The 20,475-nt window shown below is 48.2% G+C and overlaps 1 protein-coding gene across 1 annotated transcript in view; it reads right to left on the reverse strand.

Moving 5' to 3' along the window:
• LOC147706672 (uncharacterized) overlaps positions 1-20,475 on the reverse strand; it is a 447,784-nt gene that overhangs the window by 247,983 nt on the left and 179,326 nt on the right. The window contains exon 5 of the mRNA XM_086925259.1: positions 6,074-7,292. Within this exon, the coding sequence (XP_086781385.1) occupies positions 6,074-7,292 (1,219 nt within the window). The remainder of the gene's footprint in view (positions 1-6,073; positions 7,293-20,475) is intronic.

Genomic DNA, 20,475 nt, shown 5'->3' on the forward strand with positions numbered 1-20,475 from the left:
CCGGATGTGATTTGTGCGCTATACAAATGTCCCTGACTTGACTTGACTAAATTAGCCTGGGCGTCTTTGGAGAACTTAACATAGCGAAGTGAATGCAACAGAACAATCACTCTGACCGACAATGCTTCCGGCATTCAAACTTGCAGTCTTTTGCGATCAGTCAGACACATGGGCTGTACCACATTTGTTCACGCTTGCCATGTCTCGTACCCAGTGCCTGCGTGCCTTCCTTCACCTCAGGTGGTCTACTTTCTCCTGATGGTTTCAAGACAGCGGCACGGTTTTCCTTGCCTGAGGCTTCTTGTGTTATGTGACTGTGCTTCGATTAATCATTGATACTTCCTGCACTGTCGCGATCTGCTCTACATTAGTTCAACATACACCTTACATCCTTTATTCTATGGTTGAAAAGAAAAACACATTTTGCTTAACCGTACAGGTGCTAGGGAATGCTTTCCCGTTGGCCTCAGGGACAGAAGTGCACCTTTGCGTCACCTCTCCCTGCCGAGGTATAAAACCACAACCAGGTGTCCACCCTGGGTTAGTGGTTGCTCCTGGAAAGTTACAGCGAGTTTGTCAACAACGGACTACTAGAAACGCATCTCGCTGCCTTTTCTCTGCACTAAGGCTTGGTTGGAAAAGTATTAGGGCGAGTACGAGTGCAGGAACAGTGGTTCTGGAGGAGCAAGTGTAGTAACAAGAGAGCGAACTGCAGCCTTGTTCCAGAGGGTGGGTGTAAAGCACATCATGATTCACAGGCACAGTCTGGGAGGAAAGAAGCCCAACATGTAGGGCTCTTAAAGGGAGATGAAGTTTACAAAGCCAACTTGCATGATGAAACAAATATACATAACATAATACTCCTCCATTTCCAATGATCTTTATTGGTGAAGGGAAGAGAAAGGCACATTTCTCAGATATATATGGAAGGCTAGGTTGACAAAGTAGCTTGGATTTGTGTGAACTAACAGGTAAATCAGACACTGAAAAGGAGACATTGTGCTGAAGTGTGAACCCAGGTGACGTGTATAATTCCCAGACCTAATTCCAAATATTAGACCTAATTTGTAAAGGTATTTGTGCACTCACTTGACAATTGGGTCCAAAAATACCATAATTTACCAGGGTAAATTAAAGTATTTATTCACAGCAAGTTAATACGTCTCCATAAACACATTTAACAACACTTAAAACTGCATTTGCAGGGTGTGATTGTAACAAAGTAAAACCCACAGGACTGGGTTATGGACAATCGAGGGTGGGGAGTCTTGCAACAGGAGGTGGACTGCCACAGTTTGTAGATCTTTACAAAACATTTCCGGGTATTTTTACATTTAGATAATGGCTGTAGATTTATAGTTGTTGAGGGCATGAGGAGGGAAGGAGAAGGAAACCCCTCCAAAACTGGAGGGTTGCAGGAAAAGGGGTTAGTCCACAGTAAACAATATTTCCCAAACAAGAGAACATTATTCGATGCAAATGCAGTGATGTGATACGTTCACCTATGTGGAAAGGTTTACTCAAAACGTAAGAGGAAAGCCAACACTAGTAGATTTCTCACTTTTTGTCCACTTTGGTCCAGGCAAGTCCACAGTTCTGCTTTTCCCCCTTTCCCCAGCGCTTCCTCCTCACCGTCACAGTTTCCTTGCCTGAGATGCAGTTGGCTTGGGTCACAAATATGCTTCCCTCTGTTGCATTGCTCAGTTTGTCACCCCCTGAAAATGTATGGATTTGCTGTGCATAACAACACACACCAAGTAAATCTTGGTGAACTTTTATAAGTTTTAAGGAAGCTTTTTCTTCAACAAGAGGAAATTTAGTTTTTAAGGAGGCGCAGAAAAAGAACAGTAAGTCTTTCATTTGGAGCCCGGGATCAGGGAGGACTTGCAAGTTCAAGATGCGGTTCAGGGAATTTACGAAGCTACTATTGTCCCGATGAACACCTCCAATACCTGTCGCATTCACTGAACTGCTCTGGAATTATGTGGTAAAACCTAAGCACTGCCGTCATGTTGATTAAGAAAAATTCTTGGTGAATGTGTTTATTTTTCAAATGTATGTGCAAGAACGTGATCCGACTCAAACACGTCTATCTTAGGCGTTTCTTTCTTCATGCAACTTCACCCAGTCAAAACTACAACTGCATCTTTCCCTCTCCAGCAGAAGGCAGCTCATGCAACAAACTAACTCCAGATGGAACAGTCACCCACTGAGATACCTCAGAGGGAGCCTGCTACAGAGATCCTCGTGCAATCTGTAGATGACAGGCCTGCATCCTGGCAGGGCAAATTAATTCTGCCATCCGCCCCGGGTCAATACATTAATTAATGCTGCTGAGTAATAGCAATGAAGCTCATCACTGTAACAGCAAATATGGAATTAAAAATAAGATGCCCGTCTGTGGCAAACTGGCACCTTATAAATGTGGATAGACAACACAATTATTAATTTTGCAACTTTGCACAGAATCATAAATTAAAAGTCGAGATCAATATAAAAACAAGTTGCCTTTTTTCCCATGGGATGGGTATTTGAGTTGGGCATTCTTGTGCGAGCTTTGATCGTGTGTTCTTTACTTAACCTCAGAGCCTGTGCGCTTCCTTCCAGCACTCACCATAGCTTGGAAAAGGTCCCCACACAGGTTTTCCTGCGAGTTCTAATGCTCCCTGCAATCTTGAGTACTCAATGTCATATTATTACATGTAACGTATCACTCGATGTAAATATTGTTCCCGTAGATGTAGATTTTCTATTATGGACTTCAAGGGGTGACATTTTTTGAGACAATGTTCAGGACACAATATTTACGCCAGTTCGCAATGATAGTTTAATACCAGAGCTTCTGTGTTTACATGCCTCAACAGTGACAGAGTCCCAGACTCACCACAGATTCATGTTTAACACTTTTGGCTACATACATATGTAAGCCTTGGTTTTTCCATTACTCAAACCTTGTTTCGGCATCGAAGCGGTGTAAACTGCTGCATAGTTTGTTGCAACTAGAAGCACCCCTTAGGTCATCCTGAAATGTCTGTACGACACATTCAAAACAGACTGGCCCCCAAAATATATGGAAGAGTTTGCTCTGGTCTTTTTTAATCCATGCAGAAAATCATGATGTCTGACTGCATGTTCAGCCCTCCACATCTCACTTCTAGGTTCCCAAATCTCAAGTCCTGTGCACCTTAGTATTCCAAATCAGGTATTTGAAATGAAAGACAAATAAAGTTCAAAAAAGCATGTATCTCCTGAGCCAGCCTCACAAACATTTGCCTTTGCTGCTTGTTAAGACATCATTACTTCACTGTTTCTAATCCAGTGAGTTTCTTATGTGGTTTCAGTTCTGTGAAAAGCTCAGCCCCATTCTAGAACAAATAATCCAGATCCAAACACGATCTATTGGGTACATCTGCAGAACTACAACTAATCAATGTGTCGTGCACAAACACACCCACTTTACAGCCCGGAGAAGCAATCTTGCCACATGTTTCTTTTTTCTGCAACAACGAATGATCAGGGAACTCCTGTGTGTCAGGTCTGTTGGGGTTGCGTAGCATTATTATGAATGTGTGAGTTCACAGCTTCGTCACTTTCCACCTCAAAGAGAGCTTGCAACAAAATTTAAGAACACAACGGGTTAAGAAGCTTCATGGCTCTCTATTAAGGATGCGTACACTGTACATAATTTTACCCAGCAGCTGCAGGGATTAGACTCTTCAATGTTTTGACAGTTTTTGCTCTCAGTGGACTTTGGAAACTGGCCCTCCCTCTGGCTGAGTGTCAACAAATGTCTTGTTTAAGAAGTGATCCTGTGGACAGTTCCAGCAACCTCTTGTGAAGTTCCCATTTTGATAATGATGGCAGGGAGTGCATCAGTGACTGAAGATATTAGAAACATCAAATCCCCTTCCTCTCCAGAGAAAGGCCCCAGTCGGGTAAGCAGAGCACTGGAGAGGAGGTCTGTCTGGCTGTCACTCCTTACTCAGGGAAATGGTTCAGTGGTGCGGCTGTAGCCCTTGCAGAACAGCATCTGCACATCGGCGAGGCCAGCTTTACTTTTAATAAACCTGCAACAGAACCTTCTAATACACCAAAAGTTACTTTTGGGCCTTTTAGATCATCCACAAAAAAAGACCGATTTGGGGAATTTAGAATGTAAGAGGAGGCAGTAACTTACATCTGATTTGAATGAAAATGTATGAACACAAGTAAAGTGCAGCACAAACTCAGTGCAACAGATGAGCATGGAAGGTCTAAAACCAGGCATTGTTCTGGAGACTAGATCAACATGGACGTACTGCACATGCATGAGCCATAATCACAGGAGGGAGACAGGTTTCAGGATACAGGATCCTAGAATTAAAGTATGTGGAATGACCAGGCTTGCCCAGATCTGCTCCAAACTGCGTCAAGAGTGCATCCTTCACTATGGCTTATTCAGCATCAGCGAATCTTTGGTTCCATGGGACTTACTTCTGTTGCCCCGGTGATCTATTGCCATGATACGAGTCAGATATGTATCTTGCGTGCTTTCTATAGTGCTGTGCAGATGCAGTGAGCAGGTTAACATCGCATATTGTTTGGGTAATACAAGATTTTGTTATGGGAATGCTTCGTGCTTTCCACATTTTTTTTATTTTTATAAACAGCACGATGCTCCACCACCCACAATGATCTAACCATCGTCTCAGGTAGATAGTACTAATAATAGAAACACCAAGTGCCCTTCAGTTTATCACCTGCCAATCTTGCCATGTGTGTGACAAGTGGTTACGAGTAAGGAGGAAAAAAAATCATCTCTGTTGTGGAAACTGTCAATATTTTTTTCTTTTGTGCACCCAGTTTGTCCACTGAATTCTTGATCCAGGTTTTCTTTAGATTTTTATCTAAACCATTCTAAATATGCCTTCTGTAATGGTAAATGTGTATTCATTTGGAGAAGTGTGGCTCACTGGTTAGAAACGGCAGACTCTGAAGCAGAGATCAGGCCTGGGACCAGGGTTCAATTCCCGACGCGGCAGGGTCTTGGGCTGAAGGTCCGCGGACTCGATAATTCTCGCCTCGACGCCTACTCTAATCAAGGGTCCCACGCTGCAACTCTGGGCAATGGCTTGCTTAATCTCCACAGCGGCTCCAACAACACTGGGATGCCTGGCTCCACCTTGGGGGCGCCCAGGATTGGCATCTCAGAGGGAGAGCCAGGAAGGGTTCCACAGCGGTATACAGCGCCGGGATGCCCCTTTGCTGGGGCAGCTGTGCGCTTTACAAGTATACTACATTTACATTTGGCACCATTCCTTCCCAGGTAGGTAGTCCAGGCTCTGATGTAGGTTAGCTGTATCTTTTCCAAATGTACAAAAGGCTGGTGACTTTACTATTTTCATAAAAGTACAGAGGCCTTTCAATATCATTAGACCACAGGATTAGTTTGGTTTTCTTTGAATTCTCATTACATTTTTATGATACGACCAATGATTTCAGAGTATTCCAGATCCTTTGTGCTGTTACAAGGTGAACTGAGCAGGTAACACATAGGCAGAAGACTCTGCCTCTTCCAAACAGCACTTGCGGCATCTCCCAAATATTTCCAGACATTACACAAATCAATCTAGTTCTAGCGTTACGGAGCTCAGGAAGCAAAAGGCCAATATGTTTAAAACAATGCAAGGACAATGAATACGCTTTGCATCTTTAACGTGATTTGCATAAGGCATACCGAAGGCCTTTTATGAAGTCACTTTCTTTAGGACATCCTAAACGTTTTTTCGCCATGTCCCGTGGTTCACGCTAGCTTCTGCGGTTTCAGTCATTCAACAACCCATTTTAATTTGCTTCATTAATCTCATCCTGCAGCAGCAGCTTCTTCTTCTTCTTGATTTTAATCTGTGACCTTCTGCGCACAAAGACCACCCCCGGTCTTTCTCAGTACATCTCGTGCAAAGGTTGGACGTGATCATTTTTTGTAAGCAATCTCTGCATGACTAGTATCACTATTGAAGTAGAATGTCACTTGCGGAGATGCAGTAAAGAGGAGACACACCGAACAATGAGGGGAAAACCCATCGGTCAAGACTGCTGCCCCAGGTGGAATTCTTTCATTTCCCACAGATTTTCACGGCTGTCCCCTCCGGTCTCGTCATTCTTTCCATTTTCATCACTTATGGGTTCAGTTGGCGATCCCTCCTGCACAGCGGCGTGGGTTTGTAAGTGGGCCACTAAGTCTGCTGGCTGGCTAAAACTTTTACCACATATGCTACATATGAAGGGTTTCTGCCTCGTGTGTATCTTCTGGTGAGATGTTAGAGCAGACGAGTGTCTGAAGCTCTTTCCACATTCACTACATGTATATGGTTTAACTCCAGTGTGTATTCTCTGATGTGTGATTAAATTTGATGACCCAATGAAACTCATGCCACAGTCTTTACACTTATAAGGTTTTTCACCTGTGTGTATTCGCTTGTGAATAGTGAGATAGCCAGACTGTCCAAAGCTCTTCCCACATTCATTGCATGTATATGGCCTTTCACCGGTATGCGTTCGCTGATGTATGATGAGGTCTGCTGATCGGCTGAACAGCTTTCCACATGCAATGCACGTATACGGCTTCTCTCTTGTATGCGTCTGCAGGTGGGCACTCAGTGCAGAAGAGTGCCTAAAACTGGTAAAGCATTCACTACATGTATAAGGTTTCACTCCTGTATGTATACGCTGATGCGTGATCAGATTTGACGAACCTCTGAAGCTCATGCCACATTCACCACAAGTATATGGTTTTTCTCCTGTGTGTATTCTTCTGTGTATGGTGAGATCACCAGACTGTCTGAAATACTTTCCACAATCATTGCATGTATATACGTTCTCACCAGTGTGTATCCGCTGATGAATAACTAGTTGTGAGGACTCTTTAAAGCTTTCTCCACATTCATTGCAGGCATATGGTTTTTCCCCTGTGTGTATTAGCTGATGTTCTATCAGTTGGGTGGATTCCCTGAAGGTCTTCCCACAAGCAGTGCAGATATACTGCATCTCGTTGGTGTGGATTCGCTGATGGTCGGTCAGACTAGTAATGTTATTAAAGCATCGCCCACATTCAGAACATATACATGCAATATTTTCTCCTGGCTTGCTGTGCTTCCACTTGGCCCGGCCCTGGGTCTGGATACTCGCTCTCTTCTCTGTAGCATGGGGAACATCCTGATTTGCATTCCATGACGCAGCATCGTCCGTTTCCACTTTGACTGTGCATATTTCAGGATTGTTTTCTGCACTTTTTTCCCAAGATCCAGTATCTGCTGAAATGAGAACAAAGTCACAGCATTAATTTATCACACAGTGAAAAGTGGCAAAAGTTGCTGTAACACTATGTCAATCAAACAGATCACAATACTGCCAAATCTATACACAAACACTGGAATACAGTTATTGTGATAAACTTTACCATAAATTGTAGATAGTCTAAATTTTACAGCCTGTATGATTTGGGTACAAGTAACTTTTATTGCAAGCTACCCTTTCCTTACTCTGTTTTACCCTAATTGCAATCTGCTAAAGTAATCCTTCTTCCACAGGACTCCGGCAACATTCCTAGAAACAGGACATAATCAATCCCAACTAAAATAACAGGTCTTTCCAGAAGGGCTATGAATATTGTCAAAGAAAGATGACCCCATTGTGCGAAATGAATGCATTCCCACAACCAGGCCAAAGCACCTACTGCGGTAACTACAAACGCTACAATGAATTACAACCACATGGGACAATTACAATAAGACTTCACTCAAGACACGCATTTAATCTATTGCGGTTTTTATGAATATTGAATTCAGAAATTGAGAGGCCTCCTATCTTCCAAATGCGCTCAATATTCACACAAAAGCCTTCACTTAAATTCCAGCCAAGTGAGAGGGGTTAAATCCTTTTTTCACTAATGCATATTAGACCGGGTGCTTTCAAGGTCACACCACAAGCAGCACCACTAAGGAGCTAAGTGGATGCATTTCTCCTCCTGCCCAATGCCGAAAAGGCATTTCATCAGGAGGATTTGGACATGCTGGCGGACATCGCGTTGGCCAATTTTGAGGCGGTAAGGGTAAAGCAACTGTGTCACTTTTCAAAATATGTAGGTGCTTTTGTATTGCGGATAAGGGGTTAACTGCAGACATTGCTATGTCAGCATAAGTGAAATATATGCTTAGACACCATTTTAGCAGAGAGGACTTGTAGATTTACTGTACTTAGCGGAGAGGACTGCTAGATGTACTTAGCAGAGAGGACTGCTAGATGCACTGTACTTAGCGGAGAGGACTGCTAGAAGCACTGTACTCAGCAGAGAGGACTGCTAGATGCACTGTACTTAGAGAGGACTGCTAGATGCACTGTACTTAGCAGAGAGGACTGTGGATGCACTGTACTTAGCAGAGAGGACTGTGGATGCACTGTACTTAGAGAGGACTGTGGATGCATTGTACTTAGCAGAGAGGACTGTGGATGCACTGTACTTCGCAGAAAGAACTGCTAGATGTACTGTATTTAGCGGAAAGGACTGGTAGATGCACTGTACTTAACGGAGAGAACGGCTAGATGTACTGTATTTAGCGGAGAAGACTGCTGGATGCACTGTATTTAGCGGAGAGGACTGCTAGATGTACTGTAAGTAGCAGAGAGGACTACTAGATGCACTGTAGGTAGCAAAGAGGACTGCTAGATGCACTGTACTTAGCAGAGAGGACTGCCAGATGCACTGTACTTAGCGGAGCGGAGAGAACTGCTAGAAGTACTGTACTAAGCGGAGAGGACTGCTACATGTACTTAACAGAGAGGACTGCTAGATGTACTTAGCAGAGAGGACTGCTAGATGTACTTAGCAGAGAGGACTGCTACATGTACTTAACAGAGAGGACTGCTACATGTACTTAACAGAGAGGACTGCTAGATGTACTTAGCAGAGAGGACTGCTAGATGCACTGTATTTAGCGGAGAGGACTGCTAGATGCACTGTATTTAGCGGAGAGGACTGCTGGATGCACTGTACTTAGCGGAGAGGACTGCTAGATGTACTGTACTTAGCGAAGAGGACTGCTAGAAGTACTGTACTAAGCGGAGAGGACTGCTAGATGCACTGTACTTAGCGGAGAGCAGCGGAGAGTACTGCTAGATATACTGTATTTAGCAGAGAGGACTGCACGATGCACTGTACTTAGCAGAGAGGACTGCTAGATGTACTTAGCAGAGAGGACTGCTAGATGTACTTAACAGAGAGGACTGCTAGACGTACTTAGCAGAGAGGACTGCTAGATGCACTGTATTTAGCGGAGAGGACTGCTGGATGCACTGTACTTAGCGGAGAGGACTGCTAGATGTACTGTACTTAGCGAAGAAGACTGCTAGAAGTACTGTACTAAGCGGAGAGGACTGCTAGGTGCACTGTATTTAGCAGAGAGGACTGCTAGATGCACTGTACTTAGCAGAGAGGACTGCTAGATGCACTGTACTTAGCAGAGAGGACTGCTAGATGTACTTAGCAGAGAGGACTGCTACATGTACTTAACAGAGAGGACTGCTAGATGCACTGTATTTAGCGGAGAGGACTGCTGGATGCACTGTACTTAGCAGAGAGGACTGCTAGATGCACTGTACTTAGCAGAGAGGACTGCTAGAAGTACTCTACTTAGCGGAGAGCACTGGTAGATGTACTGCACTTAGCGGAGAGGACTGCTACATGTACTTAAGAGAGAGGACTGCTAGATGTACTTAGCAGAGAGGACTGCTAGATGCACTGTATTTAGCGGAGAGGACTGCTGGATGCACTGTACTTAGCAGAGAGGACTGCTAGATGCACTGTACTTAGCAGAGAGGACTGCTAGATGCACTGTACTCAGCGGAGAGGACTGCTAGATGCACTGTACTTAGCGGAGAGGAGCGGAGAGAACTGCTAGATGTACTGTACTAAGCAGAGAGGACTGCTAGATGCACTGTACTTAGCGGAGAGGAGCGGAGAGAACTGCTAGATGTACTGTATTTAGCAGAGAGGACTGCTAGATGCACTGTACTTAGCGATGAGGACTGCCAAATGTACTGTCCTTAGCGAAGAGGACTGCTAGAAGTACAGTACTTAGCGGAGAGCACTGGTAGATGTACTGCACTTAGCGGAGAGGACTGCTAGATGTACTGTACTTAGCAGAGAGGACTGCTAGATGCACTGTACTTAGCGGAGAGGAGCGGAGAGAACTGCTAGATGTACTGTACTAAGGGGAGAGGAGTGCTAGATGCACTATACTTAGCGGAAAGGAGCGGAGAGAACTGCTAGATGTACTGTATTTAGCGGAGAGGACTGGTAGATGTACTGCACTTAGCGGAGAGGACTGCTAGATGTACTGTACATAGCAGAGAGGACTGCCAGCCGCATTGTACTTAGCAAGGAGGACTGGTAGATGCACTGTACTTATCGGAGAAGAGCGGAGAGAACTGCTAGATGTGCTGTACTTAGTGGAGAGGACTGCTAGGTGCACTATACTCAGCTGAGCGCTCATTCAGCAAACCTAAGCCTCTGGTGATTTCTGCATAACCTGGAATCACGCCGATGTAGCAGTATCAGAATGCATCTGTCATCTAGAAGAACAAGATGAGCTAAGAGTAGAGGTGGGGCTAACTGCAACATTCTCACCCGGTGTTTTGCTAGCTTTGGAAACCAAGACGGTATCATGGCTCAAAATAATCAATTACCTTATGATGAACTATGTACCTTATAGGGAGATTCCGAGAAGTGACACAAATTGTATTCGACAAAATGTTCAGTTTTTGTTATATTCTGTGGTCAAACACCTACTAAAGTTAGACTTTGCGGTCAACCATCGGTTCCTCATTAAAATCAATCAATCAACGGAATTTGTATAGCGCGCTACTCACCCATTAGGGTCTCAAGGCCATGAGGGGGGGGGGGGGGGGGGGGGGGGGGGGAGGGGGCTACTGCTCGAACAACCAGGTCTTGAGTTCTTTCCTGAAGGAGAGATGGTCCGGGGTCAGCCGTAGGTGAGTGGGTAGGGAGTTCCACGTCTCGGCTGCCACGTAGGAGAAGATCTTCCTTCGACGCTGGGTTTGCGGATTCGTGGGACAGAGGCGAGGGCGAGGCTGGTGGAACGGAGCTGGCGGGTGGGTGTGTAGAATGTGAGTCGGCTGTTGAGGTACTTCGGGCCCGTGTCGTGGAGACCCTTGTGTGCGTGGGTGAGGAGTCTGAACGTGAGCCTCTTGTTGACGGGGAGCCAGTGCAGGTCTTTCAGGTGGGCAGAGATGTGGCTGTGGCGAGGGATGTCCAGGATTAGTCATGCTGAGGCGTTCTGGATGCGCTGGAGTCTTTTCTGGAGTTTGGCCTTGGTTCCGGCATAGAGGGTGTTCCCGTAGTCCAGCCGGATGGTGACGAGGGCCTGGGTGACCGTCTTCCTGGTTTCGATGGGGATCCATGGGAAGATCTTTCGGAGCATGCGCAGGGTGTTGAAGCAGGAAGACGAGACGGTGTTGACTTGCTTGGTCATCGTGAGGGAGGAGTCAAGGATGAAGCCCAGGTTGCGTGGGTGGTCCATTGGCTTGGGTGTGGTGCCCAGGGCAGGGGGCCGCCAGGAGTTGTCCCAGGCGGAGGGAGATGGTCCGAGGATGAGGACTTCCGTCTTGTCTGAGGTCAGTTTCAGACGGCTGATCTTCATCCATTCCGCGACATCTATCATTCCTTCCTGGAGGTTGGCTTTGGCGGAGGCGGGGTCGTTGGTGAGGGAGAGGATCAGCTGGGTGTCGTCGGCGTAGGAGATGATGTTGATGTTGTTTTGGCTGCGAGAGGGCTCTTGTAGACGTTGAAGAGGGTGGGGCTGAGTGGGGATCCTTGCGGAACGCCGCAGATGACTTTGGTGGCCGAGGAGCGGAACGGGGGAGGCGGACTCTCTGGGTTCTTCCATCGAGGAACGAGATGATCCACTCCAGGGCCGCTCCTTGGATTCCGGTGTTGCTGAGGCGCTGTATCAGGGTGCGGTGGCATACGGTGTCGAAGGCTGCTGAGAGGTCCAGGAGGATGAGGGCAGCAGTTTTTCCGTTGTCGAGCAGGCACCTGATGTCGTCGGTGGCTTCGATGAGGGCGGTCTTGGTGCTGTGGTTTGCTTGGAACCCGGACTGTGAGGGGGTCGAGGGATCCGTTGGTCTCAAGGAAGGCCGAGAGTTCTCTGTTGACGGTCTTCTCTGTGACTTTGGCTGGAAAGGGGAGGAGCGAGATGGGGTGGAAGTTCTTGGGGTCCGCGGTGGGTTTCTTCAGGAGGGCGCTCAGCTCGGCATGTTTCCAACTCTCCGGGAAGGTGGCGGATGCGAAGGAGCTGTTGATGATGTTCCGGAGTTGGGGTGCGATGATGGAGTCGGCTTTGTTGAAGATGTGGTGTGGGCAGGGGTCAGTAGGGGAGCCGGAGTGGATGGTGTTCATCAGGCGGGTGGTGTCTTCGGTGCTGACCCGGGTCCAGGTGCGGAGGGTGGTGGTGGGGGGCGTTGGTTCGGTGGTTGGGTCCGTGGTCAACGCGCCGAAGCTGTTGTGTATGTCGGCGATCTTGTGGTGGAAGAACGAGGCGAGCGAGTCGCAGAGGTCTTGCGAGGGTGTGATGTCGTTCTTGCAGGCGCTGGGGTTGGAGAACTCTTTAACGATGCTGAAGAGTTCCTTGCTGTTGTGGGTGTTGTTGTCGAGTCGTTCTTTGAATGTTGTCCTCTTGGTGGTGCGGATCAGCTGGTGGTGTTTGCGGGTGGCGTTCTTGAGGGCTGTCATGTTTTCTGTTGTCTGGTGGTGGCGCCAGACTTTCTCAAGGGTGCGGCAGGTTTTCTTGGAGTTCTTGAGTTCGTTGCTAAACCACGAGGCTTTCCTGCTGCCGGGCCTGCTGGGAGGATTCTTCAGTGGTGCAATTTCGTCGGCGCAGTTGATGAGCCACTATGTGAGGTTGCGGGCTGCTTCGTTGGGGTCCGTCGTGTTGGTGGGCGGGTTCTGGCTGAGGTCGGTGGTGAGCTGGTCGGCATGATGTTACTCCAGCTTCTGCGGGGAGCCTGTTGCGGGTGGTGGTGGGTCGTGGTTCTCCTGAAGTTGAAGTGGACGCAGCTGTGGTCTGTCCAGTGTAGTCCGGTTGAGTGGCTGAAGGAGATGTGCTGGCTGGAGGAGAAGATGAGGTGAAGCGTGTGGCCGGCGTAGTGGGTGGGGGTGTTCACCAGTTGCTTGAGTCCGAGGTTGGCGAGGTTATCCAACAGGGCGATGGTGTTGCAGTCCTTGTTGTTCTCTAGGTGGAAGTTGAGGTCCCCTAGGAGGATGTAGTCTGTGGAGGTGAGGGCGTGCGGACTGACAAAGTCAGCGATGGCTTCGCTGAATTATATGCGTGGTCCCGGGGGTCTGTAGATGAGAGCCTCTGAGGGTGGTCATGGGGTCGGTGTGTATCTGGAAGTGAAGGTGCTCGGCGGCAGTGAGGGTGTCGTCGGAGTTGTTCGAGATGTGGATGGTGTTTTTGTGGACGATGGCGATGCCTCCTCCGGTTTGGTTGACACGGTCCCTATGGGTGATCTTGTAGCCCTCCGGGATGGCTATGGCGATGTCTGGGGCTGTGGAGGCGTTCATCCATGTTTCCGTGAGGAAGGCCCGTGTCTGGTGATGTTGAGTCGAGGAGGTTTCAGAGTTCGACGGCGTGCCTGTGGATGGAGCGGGTGTTGAGCAGGATGCACTTGAGGTGGTTGTTGCTGGGGCTCGGCTTGGCGGGTGCGGTGCAGGTACGGAGGCAGCTGAAATGGCAGGCTTGGCAGGTGAAGGGTCCGTGGGTGCGTTTCGGGGTGGCTCTGTAGCAGGCGGGGTTCCGGCCGGCATTGAGTGCGTGGAGGGTGGCGGCGTCGTAAGTTCGTCAGGTGCGCTGGCATCGACGAGGACCAGGGGTCCTGGCGCTGGGCGCGGACGGGCATAGACGGGCTTGCCTTTGGCGCGCCTTCGACGTGCAATCGGCGCGCCCTCTGCGTGTGAACGCTGCGTGTACGCGTGGACTCTGCCATAACGGCGAAGTGGGATGGAGGCGCAGCTGGGAGGCGGGGTGGCGAATGGGAAGGGGAGAGGGTACAGAAAGAAGAAAGGGGCGGGCCGCGGGGGAGCAGCGGCAGGGAGCGGGAAGAACCAGCGGGAAAAAGGCAGTCAGACAGACACAATAGCAGGAGAAAAAACAGGGGCACAACAGTGAGAAAAACGACAAGTATTGGCCCAAAGGCAGGAACCAGAACCAAGGGCACCTAATCCGCACGGGCAGCGGCGATCAGGTGGCGGAGGCAAGGGGGACCGGCGCACTCAGGAGGAGCCACGCGGCGGGTGGAGCGACCGACTCTGACAAGGTCAGGTCAGGTCATGGCATAAAAGAACAGTCCATTGGCCAACTCGTTGATCACCTCATATATTGTAATCACGTTGTGGTGCTCCCAGCTAGCGGTTTGATTTATTTAACAATAGATAAGGCCTTATTTTATTTTAATATTCAATTTCTCTTTCTCACTCTCTTTGAGTTTCCTTGATTTTAAACTTACTAAGACTGCATGTTTTTGCTTTTGTTCAGTGATGAGTCTTTGACACTTGTTACTTGCTAGAGTGTATAGTGTTATTTTTGAATCACAAAGTGTCTTTTGACACTTGTTAGTTTTAAATAAATAGTGCCACTCCAGACTAGATTCCTGCATCTCAAGAGTGTGTGTGTGTATATATATATATATATATATATATATATATATATATATATATGTATATATATATATATATATATATATATATATATATATATATCGCTCAGGGTTCCCAGCAGGGAAATGAGAACGCACTCACTCGTCAAAGCTCAGTTACAGTGGTTTATTTCAGCAACCTGAGACGCAAGGAGTCCAAACATATCATCAATTTTAGGACCCTAGAACACAGAGGTCTTAACTTAACTTTATGTACACCTCTAACTTTCTTGCCAAGCAGGATGCAGAAATGGACCCTATATCTCAATATGGAGAAATAACCCACTAGAGGGAATCTCATACAAATTTAAACAACGTTGAAACACTGTGTGACCGGAATGCTGATTCAACAAACCAAAAATTGGGAACAGTAACAAGTGACACAAACCTTCCAATGGGCTTATTGGAAGAAAACTCAACAAACTCACTAAAGAGTCAATCAATTTATCTGCACACGAACAATTGCACTCCCCTCCCTTTTATCTTTCTGTTAAAAATTGCACAAGGACATAAAAAGGAGCAAACTGGTGACGAAAATGTAGTGGCTACTACATTAACCAGAATGCATCTATTATTTTCACAGGAAGTCACATGACTGTGTTTAAAAGGAGGACTTAGAAACCGGCTCAACATCCCGTGAGCAAGCTTTGTAAGAAGCGAAACGCGCTGGGTTCTGGTTGCTGAAATAAACCACTGTAACTGAGCTGTGACGAGTGAGTGCGTTCTCATTTCCCTGCTGGGAACCCTGAGCGATAATTGAACGACTAACCCGGTCGTAGGAAACTGCACCACGCTGAGAAAAGCGCGCCGACACCAATCAGGGTTTAAAAAAACTCTGGGTAGTTCTCAAGTTTTGGTGGAAAGCAGCTCCTGTTAGAGCACTCTCAACACCAGCGACACTCTTTGATTATCAGTGAGAGTGATATCTCAAGTATTTCGGAACGAGACGGGGCAAAAGATCGTATTTTAACCCCTTCGATGCTCATGACGGAATGGTTCCGTCATGAGCGTCGGTTGGCCTGTGCTCATGACAGAACCGTTCCGTCATGAGTCCATAAGCCCAATAGAACGTTCAGCACAGCGCACAAATTTGCGCCGCGCTGATGAGGTTAACAGAATTTACATTGATGGTGAAAGGAAGGATGCCAGCCAACAGACAAATCACAAATCGAGGTCGTGGAAGAGGAGGCAGAGGCGCCACAAGAGGAAACAAAACATCGCTAGGGGAGTTGGGAAGCCCGGTGGGAAGACGTACAAGGGGCCAACAACAGAAGAAATAATGGAGCAGAATACGGTCATTAATTTGTCCAATCGTCCATTGAACAACATTGAGGTAGAGACTCTTTATTTAGGTTTATCATTTTGCCCTTCATACAATTTTAATAAACACCCAAAGCTGTATTGATTTATTTTATTTCACACTGAAATTTAGGATTAAAAAATGTTACGCCACTAAGCTTACAGACCCTAAGGTAAATACAAATGATAAGCCCAGTCTCACCAGTTTAGGAGAGGTGGAACTATGGCAAACCTGCAGAGATTTGGAAAATGAAGAGTATGATGTAACTCGGTCTGACTTTGATGTAAATATACGAACTGATATGAGTACAGGTAGCGGGTTTAGGCCAAAATCGATTTTTCTACCACAAATTAACAAGCATTTACAATGCAATGGTTTTGCCTTTGGAAAAGTTAGAGCTATTGGCATTGTAAATGACAACATTTGTATTTATGTGTTGGTTTTGAAAACAGATAAATAAATGGCATTGTCATTAGCTTAATCTCTGCAGTCACTATGCTCTCCCTAGCACTCCCTAGTCACTCTGCACTCCCTAGCACTCACTAGTCACTCTGCACTCCCTAGCACTCTGCACTCCCTAGCACTCCCTAGTCACTCTGCACTCCCTAGCACTCCCTAGTCACTCTGCACTTCCTAGCACTCCCTAGTCACTCTGCACTCCCTAGTCACTCTGCACTCCCTAGTCACTCTGCACACCCTAGTCACTCTGCACACCCTAGCACTCTGCACTCCCTAGTACTCTGCAGTCACTCTGCACTCCCTAGCACTCTGTACTCCCTAGCACTCCCTAGTACTCTGCAGTCACTCTGCACTCCCTAGTCACTCTGCACTCCCTAGTCACTCTGCACTCCCTAGTCACTCGGCACTCCCTAGTCACTCGGCACTCCCTAGTCACTCGGCACTCCCTAGTCACTCTGCACTCCCTAGTCACTCTGCACTCCCTAGTCACTCTGCACTCCCTAGTCACTCTGTACTCCCTAGTCACTCTGTACTCCCTAGTCACTCTGTACTCCCTAGTCTGCACTATGCACTCTCTACTCGGCACTCTATACTCGGCACTCTCTACTCGGCACTCTCTACTCGGCACTCTCTACTCGGCACTCTCTACTCTGCACACTCACTACTCTGCACACTCACTACTCTGCACTCTACACACTCCCTCTGCACTCAGATCCGTTACAATTAAAATAAAATAAAACGATGTGTAAACATTTTTATGAAGTAATCTTCCTAAAGTTTTTCTAGCACCCGATTCTCTCCCTTCCTTCCCCCTTCTAGCTCCCCATCTCACCTTCTGCCCGCACTTTTTCAGATTATGCTGTGAATGAGGGATGGCGGGCAAAAAGAGATGGGGTGAAGGAGGGACGAGGGGGTCGTAGGGAGGGGGGTGGGGCGCCAAGGACGGATGGTGGACGTGGTATACAAGGACGAGGGAGGGATAGAGTTATTGGGTGTAGGGATAGGGAGGGTCGTAGGAAGTGGGTACGTAGGGAAGGGGCCGGAATGGAGGGGGGAGACTAGGGAGAAGATGAAGAGAAGAAGAAACGGCAGGAAAGCTGAAGGAAGGGGGCCCGACAAGCTGGCTGCAGAGGGAAGAATGGAAACCGGGTAGTGGAGAGAAGGAGGGACGAAGTTAAGGAGATGTGAGAAGGATAGGATGAGAGGGTTGGAAGGGAGCCTGGCTGAGGCTCGGCAGGGGCTGGAGCTGAGTGAAACCGGGTAGTGGAGAGAAGGAGGGACGAAGTTAAGGAGATGTGAGAAGGATAGGATGAGAGGGTTGGAAGGGAGCCTGGCTGAGGCTCGGCAGGGGCTGGAGCTGAATAACAGACGGGATGCAGCGGGGGTCTGTGTGGAGTGATGGAGGGGTAGGTGAGGCGAAGGGTCGTGAACTGATGGTGGGAAGAAGGGGCACCAGAGGAGAAGACAGACTCAGGAGAGACAGGCAGGGAGGAGAAAATGAAGCGGAGGTGGACTGAGAGATTGGGGTAACTGGAAGGCATCTTGGAATGAAGGTTTGGCAAGTATAGAGCCGAGACAAGAGTGAAGGGATGGGTGAAAGGGGCTTAGGGGGTCGTGGTAGATGACACTCGGGAGGGGTGGTGTTCGAGGTGATGTAGAAATGACCACACATCATTGATAGGCTGGTGCAGACGAAGGAGGCATATCTATGTGTGAGCAAAATGCAGACATAGAAAACCTGCCGGACATGTCATCATGGACATCAACAAAAGCGGTGAGCAGGGTTGTACTATGCACACAAGTACACATTGTGATTATTTTGCCATTTTATATAGCGCAAACTCGACTCGAAAATATCAGTATCAGCTTATAATCGTTTCAATAATGCACAAAACTGAGGCTTTCTTTAAAATACTTCAGTGATGAAAAAAACGAGGCTTTCTTTAAAATACTTCAGGGATGCAAAAAACGAGGCTTTCTTGAAAGTACTTTGAGTTCCTCCTTAAATGCTTTACCAATATTTTAGTTTCCCCCAACTACGCAGTTCTGGATTAAGGGCGCCCCGAGGGGGTACAGTACAGCTCTTGCTGCCTTGGAAGGAATGCCCAGTACCTGTTGATGCGCGTTACACGCGGGGTGCGCGGCGGGCTCTGGATGCTGGTCTTGTCGAGCCAGTCCGGCTTGGGGCAGACGTCCTCTCTGGCAGGCAGATTCCCCCAGAGGCGGCAGCGGCACGGGCGGCCTGTACTTAAGTACAGTGCGGCCTCGGGGACAGGTGCGGGCCAACGCGTACACTTTAGGCGTACGACGCAAACCTCTACCAATGCAGGCTTGCAGGATCAGAGGTGCTGTGCTTTAATGTGGGCAGGTTGGTGCGAGGCGTACGGCCACAAAGGCAAGGCGGTACGTCTCGCAGGGGGGCTGAAAATCAAAGGCTGGTGCGAGGCGTACGCTTCTGGTGGCGCGTATTTCAGTCGGGGCGAGTCTGAGCGGGGAAGCGGACAGCGGGAGGGGGGCGGGCACACGGACAGTGGGAGGGGGGCGAGGTAATGGGCTCACGGACAGCGGGAGGGGAGCGGGTGAACGGGCTCACGGACTGCGGGAGGGAGGGCGGGTTAACGGGCACACGCACAGCGGAAGGGGGGCGGGCGGGCACACGGACAGCGGGAGGGGGGGCGGGCGGGCACACGGACAGCGGGAGGGGTGCGGGTTAACGGCACACGGACAGCAGGAGGGGGGTCAGCAAACAGCCAGCGGGACAGGGAACAAGACTAACAAAGAACACAAACATCGGGGGGAAAAAAAAAAGTGCACGCCCACAGTGGCCACGTCTTCATGACGTTGCGGAGAGGGAAAGAATCGGCGGAACGCCCACCAATCGCCTCAGGAAATGACGGACGCCTCTCTCTTCCAATGGCTAGCCTCCATTTATGGAGCTAGCCAATGGAAGACAGAGGCGGAACTGAGGCCACACTGTTTCTAACATTAGATTTCGCCTGCGCCGAAAAGCTGCGCAGTGCGCAGCTTTCGACGAGGCGAAACCTAAAAATGACTCAATAGATTTGTTTGAAAGAGGAGTTATGCAAGAATTCTTGAAATTGTCTCGAAAAAGATGATTTGTTAACAAGAATTTATCTAATGAAAAATTGTATGCAATTGAGAATCTCAAAAATGACCGTACAATAGTCATTAAAAAAGCAGACAAGGATGGGAACGTGGTAGCGCTTTCACGTGACATGTACATTAAGGAGGGTCTGAAACAATTATCTGACCCAGTGTAGCAGGGTCGGGCTACGTGAACGCGAGGAATGGTGGAACCCTGACTGTGTCCATGACTGTGACTCTTCTAATCTACAGACGGCAACTTTGAAGAACGAGTGGGACGCAGAGCAGCCCGAAGAAGCGTACTCAAGTCCCTTTAAGTGGGAGGGCGACGACTACCAGGAAGATCTGCCTTCTGCTGACGTCGACAGCCCGGATTGGTTGAAAACAGGGGAAGCCCTGTACACAGTGTGTGACGACATCGGGAAACCAACGGACGGAGGACGCGAAGCACACCGAGGACGAGAAGCAGACGGAAAGCGGGGAGAAAGCCGAGGACGAGAAGCAGACGGAGAACTGGGAGAAAGTCAAGGACGAGAAGTAGACGGAAAGCCAGGAGGCCAACGTTCCTGCGAGTCGCCGTGCCATACTCCCGGGGGAGGAGTATGGCTTAACCAGGTACGGCGGCGTTGGGCAGCCTGGGTGGGGAGAAAGAGTGCCCCGTGTGAATAGTGTGAATAGTGTGAAAAGTCCCTTGTACGTTCTGCTCCTTGTGTACCCTTCCTACCTATTCTTCCGTCTTCCCCACTACTGTTACCTTTTCTCTTACCGCACTCTTACCCTAAGTGTTATCACGCGTTCACACCAGAGAGTTTGTAAATACACCGGTGTCCCTCACACTCACGGAAATCCTATGGGTGCAAAAA

Source organism: Lissotriton vulgaris, chromosome 6, assembly GCF_964263255.1.
Source record: "Lissotriton vulgaris chromosome 6, aLisVul1.2, whole genome shotgun sequence".
NCBI lineage: Eukaryota > Metazoa > Chordata > Amphibia > Caudata > Salamandridae > Lissotriton > Lissotriton vulgaris.